Raw genomic sequence first — 11,347 nt, forward strand, 5'->3', positions numbered from 1 at the left:
ACACACCACGTGCATGCGTATCGCGCTCTCAACGAAAAGGCAAAAGTATCTCGCCCCATGTGTCCAAAAGGCCTGTCGGACCAAACGGACGACTCGCACTACCGCCTGCCAAACCGTGTGTGGGGCAACTTCCCACGCACCACCACGCGACCCCCCCCCCACTTCCCCCACTTCCCCCAAGCCTCTCACCAACACCGCGGAAGCTGATGGACATCTCGGCGGGTAGACCGACTCATTCTCCAGCATTTTATGTGGACACCCCCGCTCCAATTTACCGGCGCCAAACGGCAAAGCCACCCCAACCCGCCAGCGTCGCAGGCCCGCCCCAGCCGCGAGAGCCGTCGGCAGGCCAATTCGAGGCAAAGATAATAGTGCCAAAAACGGCGCCAGCTCACGCCCTTCCAAGGACGCCCACCCCGCACGCAGAGTCGCCATGGTCTCCACAGAGGCCCTCAGGGGTGGCAGGCCCCCCCGCCTACCGCGGCTACGCTGCCATCCACCCGGCAGTTCAAGAAGGGGCAACTGTACTGGGATAAGCCCAAACAAAAAACACCGCCAGGCCGTCACACCGGTCGTCCACCCCACATCCGACTATGAGGGGCGCGTGGCGGAGGCCATCCCTGAAAAATAACTAACTAAATGCTCGCCACACCCCACTTCAAAACTCACCCTTTGCGTAGCTGCCGCAAAAATGAATTTAAAGAAAGAGTTCTCACAGGGTGTTTCGAGAGAAAGAAGGAGGGGGGTATATGATTGAACTGCGACTATTTCTTTCAAAGGCTCTACAAAAAAAAAAAAAAAGAAATGAGGCGGCGTCGCGTCCATCCGGCAAACCCACCCTCTTCTGCCACCACTATCGCGCGCGCACCTTACGCAAAAAGAAAAACGTGACAACAATACGCACAATGTCTCGCCTGCCATCCGCTAGTCACGCAAGTCTTGCGCCTCGACGGCTCGTTGCACGTAGTGGCTTGACGCCGCCGCGCCTTTTAAAAGACCGTGAAACTCCAAGCGGCCCCCGTTCAAAACGACGGCGTGGGTGGCGCTTCGAAGCGTCGAGAGACGATGGGAAACGACGAGGACTGTCATGCGGTGCGGCGGCCCCAGTAATCCCTCCATCGCCTCCTCAACGAGGCTCTCGTTGTGGCCGTCGAGGCGGGCCGTTGGCTCATCAAACAAAAACACCCCAGACCCCCTGCAGCCGATTAGCATTGCACGCGCTAGCGCCAAACGTTGTTTTTCCCCGGCGCTCAGCGGCCCCACGAGCCCCTCATATGCAAGTGCGCAAGACTCAACAAAACTGTCGCAACCACACAGTTTCGCCACCGCCACGACCTCCTCCATGGAGACGCCCGGTGCAAAAAGAGAAAAGTTCTGCAAGTAAGTAAGCTCCTCAAAAATGCACGGTGCCTGCTCCAGCATCCCGATGGCAGACCGCAAATAAGATGTGGAAAAGCACCCCATGGGAATACCATCAAGTAGAATAATATTCTCCGCAGTTTCTTCAGTGGGGATTGGTAAACTTGCGCAAAGGCAATGACGAAGAACCTTGACTAAAGCTCGACTATCGCACCATGCATCGCAGGCCTCGTTGACATGCACATGGGGCACCGGATCGTAAATACGTTTTATCAAACTAATGATGGTGCTCTTTCCGGATCCGGTTGGCCCGATGATAGCCGTTTTGTGGCCTGCGAGAAATTCCGCAGTGATGTTGGACAGCGTTGGTTGTAGAGATCCATCTCGCACGCAATGATGAAGCTGCGGGTATACAAAGTAGACACCACGAAAAGTAATACTCTTCAAAAGAGAAAATCCACCAACAATGCGGCCAATGTTATCAACTTCAAGTTTGCCATGAGCTTGAATTTCCCTGCTCCATGCCTGGCGACGCTTCACCAAGAGCGGTGCATAATGAATCGGAGAAGCATCATGCAAGTTAGTTGGCAAATGGCGAGAGAGCTGCATGGCCAGACAAAACGGAGGTCCAAAATTATAATCACCATATTTTTTCAATGCGACACGGTATCCGCTCATGCGGCTCCAAAGTGAAACTGTACTCAGACCGTCAATAGTACTCATAGCAACCCGATAGTCTTCAGTGCCACACGAAGCAACGGAAGAGAGTTGGCGAACAATAGGCCACGATATCCAGGGAAGTTTCACATCCGGACTAAACGCGGCGTAAAAGAAGACTCGCTCTGTAAATTCCATCAGTTGCACAAAAGTCCGCGCAAACACATTGTGAAAAGGGCCGGATACAAAATCAAAAAGAGACTCCTTGATGGACCGGCATCCCCGCTGCTTAACCGCCGTGGCCGCTGTGTGGGCAAAAACAGTTTCAAGGCCAAGCTGACGAAGAATAAATCGAGATGGTTTATCAAACACATCATCAAAGGAAAGTGTTTGCGGAATATGACGCATGCCTTGCGGATCATTTAAGAGGGCAATCTCCTCAGGATGTAGAATGACCTCCGTGTTCCTATCCATGACATGCCCTTGACCTGACTCATTCCTTCCCACCACATTTGTCACCGCTGTCCCAGAAGCTTGAACAGCTGCAGAGTTCAAGACAAAACCTCTGACAAAAGCCGCGTTCTGCTTGAGGCTTTGCACAAGCGAACTTAAGCCTATATTTTTTTGCCAGGCCGCGGGTGATTCTTCCTTTGTTGCAAGAGCGTAGCTGCCATCGTTGATAACCTCGTCCAGGAATATTTCCAGCAATTTCAGATGCTGCATTGCTATGGCCTCACCCTTGCCGCCCGAGTGAGGGCTTGCTGAGACTGGCCAGTCCAATACAAACGTTCCCCCACAAACGATAAGTGCAAGACAGGGGTGGAAGGTTGTTTTCCGCCGGTATCGCCGATGCATACCTTCCTCTTTCCTTCCTTCCGCTTCGGCTAAGACGTCCAGCATAAGGCGGAGGCCATAGCGCGGCTCTGATGGTGGTGAACCTTCCTCTTCCATGCGCGCCAACTCGTGGTCCATCTCCTTGGAAACCGTAATTCCCAACCAACAACTAAAAGCATACGCCGTTGCATGATAATCAAACATGGCAACAATAGCAGCAAAGACCGCAACACAAGCTTCGCGTCGCCACATGCTAAACAGCACTACCGCAACGCGTGCCATAAACCGTTGCTGCTCGTAATCAAACTGGCCAAGAATTTGTGACGCTACATGCTCGGCATACGCCGACGACTTTTCTACTGGATTGTCTCTTCCTGTGATACCTCCCTCGATGCAGCGTCTCAAAAAGGCCTCATCTGCAGTGGCCAATTTCACGTTCAACTCGTAGTGTAATTCAGTGCGTAACAAAATGCATATTTTTGCCTTCACGGCGTCATCCAGAGACCACATCACGGCCTTCACAATTGCCGCTAGCGAACCCCAAATAACATGCCCTGAAAACTCCATGAGAATTTGTTCACGCCCCACATCACTTGTGGCAGAGGAAAGGAATGTAAACAACATCCATTCCGCAAAGAAGTTGGACTGTGGCGCCATCAAATTTATACCGACACGCGCTGCGTGGCTCAGCGAACGCAGTCGTAGTAGCACCTGTAGTCTGCGTGAATCTGCCGCATCCCGCAGCAGCACATCACATCCGACCCGTCTATTTCGCCTTCTACGCTTGAGAGAAAAAAGGCCTGTTTCCTCGTCTTCCATGTCTACCCCTTCACCTGTCACCAATTCAACCCCCTCAAACAGCTTCTCTTCATAGAAACGACGACAGGCCGCCTCACGCCTTTGAAGCTGTTCCCTGGCCAATGGTGCAGCATACGTAAGAAATAAACGATCAATCTCATTCCATAAACGCTGCCATTGAAGGGGAAATTTCCATTGAACAAGACGACGCAGAAGGCGAAGCGTGCGCATTGTCCTCAGCATGTCAGGGATAAAACGCACAGAAACCTCTTCTGTCAGAAGAGGCAGAACATCCACGAGGTCCCTAATCCAGGATTCCTCCGCAGTACTCGTGAGAATAGTTTCAACAGGAAAATGGCTCAAGGGAAGACAGAGAAAACGCCCTGAGTCCGTTCTAGATAAAGGCACAATCCAAAAAGGGCGCTGCCCTACAAGCCATGAAGGCATACGCGGCATCGGGGTACCAATCCCCATTTTTTCTCCATCATCCCCATAGAGAGCACGATGCCAGAGTGCTGCGTAATACCGCACCTCTGCCATTAGTGTGAGTCGTCTAAATGCAACGAACTTAATAATATACCCCAATCTTTGTAGCAATAACATATCTTCTACCACGGAGGCGCACAGATGGCGGCCGACGCGCCAAAGACGCAGCCATTGGCTCAAATTGACTGCAGGTGCGTACGCCATGGAGCACACGACACCATGAAACGGTGTTGTGTTACTCTTCGCCCTCCCACTCTCTTCATGCGACCTAAAAAGAAGTCTATCATGCGCCTCGTCGGTCGCTGACGCAGTCATCTGTTTCTCCACCTCACGCAAACATGCTTCCTCCCAATCCTGCACGATTTTTCTTACAGTGCACAAGAGTATCACCCTGTTTCGGAGCCGCATCGGGGAACCCCAGCGATCCATCAACCATCGAACTACCACCGCAAGGCTCAGTGAAACGGTAACACTACAAAGAAGAACATTAGGGTGAAGCAATTCCTTCCCACCCATATCCCCCCATCCAGTAGAACCTACTCCCTGACCTCCCCCACCCCCTAATAACAACAATAATTCACACTTTTAGGTTTTAACTTTCGTGACCAAAAAATATTGTTTGCTTCTTCAGTGCAAATGACGCACAGCAGAGCAAAGGATGTAGTCTTGGTCGCCTCACGGCCCTCATAAACTCCGCAGGCGCAAAAGATTGGCAGTGAAGGAAAGAGTACAAAAAAGCAGATGCGCCTGTCAAGAAACAGCGGGCAAAAACATGGTAGTGACTCCCACACTTCCCGTCTCTCCTCACCCTCAGCAAAGCAATCACAGCCAATGGGAGTCACCATCGGATGGCGATCCCGCACCGTAATTTTTTACCCTTCATACGTTCTTCTTTCCCCACACATCTCTGGCGAGGCAAAAAACAAGCAAACCAATACATAAACATCACAAACAGATTCCCATATGCCACCGTTCCACAGTAAAAAAAATAATATGAAATAAGTGAAAGAAGACACACCTGCGGATCATGACCCAAGGTGGCTGAAGATTGTGCCTGGACAAGGCCTTTCCGCTTCATACTCCCAAACGAAAAAAAGAAAAAAAAAGGCAGGTGCAAAACAAGGCGGTGACAGTTTGCCTCTGCGTACGCCCGCCGTTCCCCAATTAAGAGGATATTCATCCAACACACACGTACAGACCAAGAAACAAATACACTCAAACGACGCTCCAGAATAACAGGGCGATACTTCTCACACTCACGAAAGGATCGTATCTGGGGCCTCATAAGCGCCACACTCCCCCTCCGTGCAAAAGCACCAGAGTTACAGTAGGAGAAAGAGAATTCATAATGATTATAGCCCTACGGCTCATTGACTTCCAACGCGGCATCGTTGAAAAAAAAACTAGTAATTAATATCGAGGCAGGAAAGTTTTTAAAAAACACAGAGTCATGTACTGAGTCTCATTAAGTCGCGCATGCCTTGCATATGTCATTGCAAAATCGTGTAATAAGTTACACCAAATAAAAGAACAGGCAATTTTGAAAGGTACACAGTCGCAACCAAAAAAACAACAGCAAAAAAACAACAACAACAAGCAAACAGGAATTCATTGGTATGAAACGCAACAAAACTTTTTTGCTCACCGATCCCACTCTTCTTCACCAAAATTAGCAAAAATAGAAGAAAAAAAAAGAAAGTAACAAATGCATATGCGTATTTGACATCAATTTCTTGCAAGTAAAAATATGCCCACCTGAAATGTATACACAAAATACAATTTCACATGCATCACGCCCAAATACAGACCCTTCTTTCTCCTATATGCAAACCTCTTCCAACCCTTTCTTCAGTTCAATCCCGCACCTTTGAGACGCTCCACCGCCTTCCAGTTTGTTGACTCCACACACCTCACAAACCGCATCACTGACTCACCACAAAGCGGATAGTTAAATGATAAGTGCATCTTATCCTGCAATTCAATGAGCCTTTCAACAACCTAGGTTGTTGTTCTCCGTCTCGTAGCTGCCCCATATGAGACTGAACTGGGAGGAGCGACGGCTGAGATGCACTGGGATATGAGCTGGGATTGGTTGCGTCGACTGGCGAAGCGCTTGAACACCATCGGTGGATGGCGCTTCGGCACCGGACATTGAGCCCCCAGGACCCATTATGCTGTCAAAGCCACTCATGGTGTTCATCCCGTAATTCCCAAAGCCCTCTCCTCTACACCCAAGCTACTACGAGGCTGGTATGCACTGCCCGTTCTCGCGGTACCTTGTGTAAAAGTACCATGGTTGTTGCCTTGCCGAAACACGCCCTGATTTGCATATTGGTCACTGTTTCCTCCATGATTTGTCTTTGATGGTTTTTTTTTTGCACCAAAACTCCAACATGTGGATCAGAGCGCGGAGTCAGTTGGGACCCGGGGGTATTGAATCCCACAAGGTTGTGCTGGTACCCGCGTGTGCGGCGGAGCGGCCCCACCCACCTATGAAGCAGGTTGACCGCTGTACATTCTCTGCATGCAGTGGAAGCACTCCTTTCACAGATTTGTTACAATAAATGCGTCACTCACTCCTTCTCTTCGGGGCGTGTTAGACTGGTTTAGTCCTCCCCACTTTTGCTAGCCTCCTTCCTTCAACCCCAAAACGTGGGAAAGTGAAAACAAAAAAAAGCACACACACACACACTAGAGTGCAGGGGACGACACAACAATAAACACCAGAGTAGAAGCATGAGGGCGAGGCAACAGACATATCCCCGCCTCAGCCCCTTTTGACAAGCAAACACAACATGTGGCAAGAGCACAACGTGATAATAGCACTGTTGTATGAACGCATAAAAATAACAGATGGAGGTGATAAGTGTGGGTACCCCTCCCATAACAGCAAAAGTGGGACATTAGGTACACCCTTCCATTGGCGACACATCACAAGTACACAGAATGATGCGTGTTCCCCCTACTCTCCACAACACACTCATGTGCATGAGGAATCGTGTTCCAAAGCCCGACGAGGAAAAACACGTTCAGAGTGTAGGGGCAGCAATGGAGGTTTGACGGAGTTACACGAGAAACAGCATCAAATATACGCAAAGTCACAGATACATAAAGAAAGATAGATATTGATAGGCAGGTAAAGAGTGAGCTGTCCAATGCAAGAAGCAAGTGGTCAGCTAAATGACATAATGATGCCTTTCGTAGCAAATCCGTTCATACCAAAAAAAAAACACACGACAAAAAATTTATTACGGTGAACATACACATATATACACACACAAACCTCGGGCCCACATACCAGACAAAAAAATACTGTCAAGAATAAATCAAATAAATGGACTTCTGGTGGAAAACAGCGACAACCAAAAAAACAAACAAACTTCAATGGCAAAAAGACAATTGACTATAATGAGGTAACTTAGCTGTCACTTAAGTACCAATTAATAGAGGCCAACTCCCCCCCCCCCCCCCACCCTCTCCTCCCTCTGATACAATCAGGCAGATTGAAAACCATCAATACATGTGGCTTCGATGCTGCAAAATACTTCGCACTCCCGTTCTTTTTTTTTCTTTTTTTGAAGGTCTGCTATTTTTGCGGACGCACCTTTTCTAACAACACATCCAAGGATTTTTTGAGTAGCATACGATTCTCAATGTATATCTCAGTGCTTTTCTTCTCTGCTAGATTGCTAATCTTCATTAGACGTGCATCTGCCTTTCCAATCGCTTCATCCAAAGTCTTCAGGAGTGTTCGAGCACCCCCGTATCGCGGAAGAGAATGTTCAACATTCATAAGCGACTTTTGTAGCCTAAATGCTTCGGCTGCCCGCGTGTCGTGTAAGTGAGACACATAGACGCTAAGTGTATGACAAGCACCATAGATACTCTCATTTAAAACGGCTTGTGGCTCCTCGCTGGACGAGTGCAGAGCAACCAGTAGGTTTCCCACAGCTTCTCCAAGAAAAATAATTTGCAGCGAGCCCACTATTATGTCCCCATCATCATCTGTTACTCCCATCACACGCTTATTGAGCAGTAGTGAAAACACAATATAGCTGATTTCAGTACACTGAAATGAACTACAGTTATCTTCCACATCGTGCACAATGGAGTCAAAGGCGTTGCTATCTCGAATGTTACGATATTCCAATCCCAAAAACTGCATGCCAAAAAGTGGAGAGAGACTGACTGACAAACACTTAAATTTTGGACGTTTCTCGAGCAGACACGCCACCTCATCTTTCCTTATTGCGGCAAAAGCACCTGCAAGCGTTATGTGATTGACACTTCTTCTCGCCTCCTCCATAGCCTCATCAATAACCCTACGCAAAAATTCTTTTAAAATACACCAAGAAGGAGATCCGAAAACTGGCACCTTCCTCGTCAAGCCCGACCCCTCTAAACAAATCACTGATGTGGAGTAACCGGAAATAAACAAATCCTTCACCTTGTTCAATTCCACTGATTCCGTTGAATTGGAGTTATTCGGATGCGTGACAATCTCATCTGGTGTAATCAGCATATCTGGAACTCCCACCACTTTTATGGCATGCTCACCTTGGAGAACCCTGACAAGTGGACCCCGATAAGCTGAAGCTTCCTCCTTCCCTTCTACGTCCTTGTCTTCTTCTGGCGAGGACTCCATCACAACAAGAGTACGTACGCGGCTCTTGTCACATGATTTCGTAACTTCTTTTGCACGCGACTCATCAGATGATGCGCTCCACGATTCCTCTGAAGTCGACCCGTATGTTTGCGTTCGCTTGAACAGGTGTCGTTGCACCTCCTTCCCACCAATATCAAACTCAACTGTCGTTGGGCATATACGACGTTGACTCAAGCAGCCCCCATCTTTCGCCCTTGATGTAAAACTGCTTGTGTGCCTCAGAATGCCTTTCAAAGGCTCATTGCTGGATCCAACAAAAGAGTGGTGACGTACTTGGGGCTTATCCACAAATAAGACATGTTGGTTCAACGGCTTCGGCGATGGTGCCCTAACGGGTGCTTCCTGCGATCCACGCTCGTCTTCATTCATGGCACAACAATTCTGTCTCCTGGACGCATAGTTGTCGACCATATATGCTCCGACATCCCCAGATGATCCAGGAAGTACAGGGTCGTCCAGTACCATACATGCCATCGGGGAGTAGGAGTCCACATTGTTGTAATTTTCTCCTGAAAACAAAAAATTTAGCATCTTATGATCATTGATATGCGGCGCAGGAGTATGAAAAAAAACGAAATTATTTTCCTTACAATGGCGTTTCGCATTGCTATGGTGATGTGTGGCGCTTGTATCCCCTCCTCGTGTAGTGTGGGGGGATGAAGAAGCTGGATCGTAGTGCTGCACATCGTTCATTTTTGACAGATTCAGTTCTTTCGCGGATTTCATACCCTTGGTCGAATGTCCCGACCCCATCCTTGTGCTCTTCCCTACAGAAAAGGCAATGACACAAAATCACCCTAAACAAGTTAAGCACCACCACTCTCCCTCCCACCACACACACACCGTTGCTATACCCAAGCCTTACCAAAGTTAAAAAGAAAAATGAAAGAAAATTAGTAGTATCCATTGGCCTTGACCCGCAGATCTTGGACCCCAACCCTAACCTACAGTCCAGCTCCGGTAAAACTCATTGCCATACACCACGCAGCAGCAAGCCAAATCTGATCTTGCCGTTATTGAGAGAGCACTCGGAAAAAAATAATGTATCATAAACGCACGTGTTTTAGCTCAACCCCCATCGTGTGCCTCTCCCTTTCCCTACACCCACTACCCCATAGGAAAGAAAATAAGACAAGAAATAAATGTATCTGCGAAAAAGTCATTTATTCCCACAATAGCCCTTATCGTTCTCGTCATTTCACGTTTGCCTTTGCTTTGTACTCTACATCCCGGCCTGGCGAGGTCAGACATCATCCCGCTCATACGTATCCAACACGTCGCGATCGTCTGAGTCTGAGATGTCACAATTTGTCCGCTTCACTTCCGAAAACGAGAGAAATCGCCTTGAAAAGAAGAGCCCCGCGTTGGCGGGTCGGGAGCGGGCGTGCTGCTTCCGCCAGCCATCGCTCTCACCCCGCTCCAAAAGGCGGGTTCGGGTGCCGCGTCCAGGGAGCCCAGGCCCAAGGAGAGCGCGCACTCCCTTTGCTTCCCCACAGGGTCACCCTTCGTTGGCCGCGCCGCCGGGCACCTTTTTCATTTCTCCTGTCCGCACCACCTTCCTTAGATGTGGAAAGATGGAGGAAAGAAGAAGCAAAAAAAAAGGCGCGCTCTCGTCGGTTGGCTTGATTCCTTTCCTCGCCTCCAGACTTCCCGCACCCGCATTCTTTAGACAGGCGGCGCACAGTTTCCGCACAAACAAGAATGAAAACGCGGCTGGCCTCGCCTTCTGTTCCATTTTGCTTCTCGCCACGCCCCGCGCCCATGGAGGAAATCTCTGTTTCCCGCGCTGGCGGTGCAAAGGTGCACCTGGACGTAAATGCGGCATCCGCTGCCGTGGTGGAGTGCTCTTGGGCAACCCTTAATACCCAAAGCAAAGGGAATAAAAAGCACGGTGTAAGCATTAAACATGATTTAAAAGTGGGACCATCTTTCCTACATTTGCGGTGGTGAAATATATATATATATATATTATATCAAATGATTCTACACTTCCCCATCCCAGCTCCAGCCATCGCTGCTCGTTACGCTTCCCCGGCGCAGGAGTGATAGACCACTCCCTTTCTTATCCTCCAACTTATGTTCCTGTGGCGTAGGTGTCGCCAGTTCCTCTTTCATTGGCGACTCCGACATTCGGCCCAAAACCTGCGCAGCTGTAACTGAGATTCCTCCTGTGTGCATTGTTTCTGCTGGATCGAGGCCCAGCGACGTCACCCGACGCCAGCCACGCCGCCGACAAAATGACCGAGCACCTCCATACTTCCCACAAACTGGAAAATACAAATAGAAGTACAAACACGCCAACAAGCTGACAATGAAAAAAAAATATATAGCAATAGAGCTATATCCATTGTCGTCGCTGACCGGGGCGCCTTTGCCAGGTTTCTGGGAAGCACCGGGCGTATCCTGCTTCGGTTCAAGAAGAGTATTCCTGTCTGCTTCAATAAATTTGCTCGAGAAGCTGTGCGGCGTGTCCGTGGAGTTGTGTGGTGTGTCCGTGGAGTTGTGCAGCATGTCCGTGGAGTTGTGTGGCGTGTCCGTGGAGTTGTG

At 49.2% G+C, this 11,347-nt stretch overlaps 5 protein-coding genes across 5 annotated transcripts, besides 5 other annotated features; all 5 read right to left on the minus strand.

Moving 5' to 3' along the window:
- On the minus strand, positions 1-435 carry TraAM80_08034 (uncharacterized protein; the record flags this gene model as incomplete). The annotated part of the gene is made up of 1 exon (XM_029384796.1): positions 1-435. A coding segment is annotated over one exon (435 nt), but the record flags the coding sequence as incomplete, so codon positions are not given.
- A 351-nt stretch (positions 436-786) lies between these two features.
- Positions 787-805: a microsatellite.
- A 119-nt stretch (positions 806-924) lies between these two features.
- Positions 925-4,650, minus strand: TraAM80_08035 (putative ABC transporter; the record flags this gene model as incomplete). The annotated part of the gene is made up of 1 exon (XM_029384797.1): positions 925-4,650. The coding sequence occupies one exon, from the start codon at positions 4,648-4,650 to the stop codon at positions 925-927; it is 3,726 nt and encodes a 1,241-aa protein (XP_029235455.1).
- A 322-nt stretch (positions 4,651-4,972) lies between these two features.
- On the minus strand, positions 4,973-5,419 carry TraAM80_08036 (uncharacterized protein; the record flags this gene model as incomplete). The annotated part of the gene is made up of 1 exon (XM_029384798.1): positions 4,973-5,419. The coding sequence occupies one exon, from the start codon at positions 5,417-5,419 to the stop codon at positions 4,973-4,975; it is 447 nt and encodes a 148-aa protein (XP_029235456.1).
- Positions 5,420-5,692: 273 nt separating this feature from the next.
- Positions 5,693-5,734: a microsatellite.
- Positions 5,735-7,492: 1,758 nt separating this feature from the next.
- Positions 7,493-7,514: a microsatellite.
- A 76-nt stretch (positions 7,515-7,590) lies between these two features.
- Positions 7,591-7,618: a microsatellite.
- Positions 7,619-7,720: 102 nt separating this feature from the next.
- TraAM80_08037 (uncharacterized protein) lies at positions 7,721-9,526 on the minus strand (the record flags this gene model as incomplete). Its single annotated transcript, XM_029384799.1, has 1 exon — positions 7,721-9,526. The coding sequence occupies one exon, from the start codon at positions 9,524-9,526 to the stop codon at positions 7,721-7,723; it is 1,806 nt and encodes a 601-aa protein (XP_029235457.1).
- Positions 9,527-10,751: 1,225 nt separating this feature from the next.
- Positions 10,752-10,774: a microsatellite.
- A 9-nt stretch (positions 10,775-10,783) lies between these two features.
- Positions 10,784-11,347, minus strand: TraAM80_08038 (uncharacterized protein; the record flags this gene model as incomplete). The annotated part of the gene is made up of 1 exon (XM_029384800.1): positions 10,784-11,347. A coding segment is annotated over one exon (564 nt), but the record flags the coding sequence as incomplete, so codon positions are not given.

This window comes from Trypanosoma rangeli, assembly GCF_003719475.1.
Source record: "Trypanosoma rangeli strain AM80 chromosome Unknown Tra_15.4_contig_00367, whole genome shotgun sequence".
In the NCBI taxonomy this organism is placed as follows: domain Eukaryota; phylum Euglenozoa; class Kinetoplastea; order Trypanosomatida; family Trypanosomatidae; genus Trypanosoma; species Trypanosoma rangeli.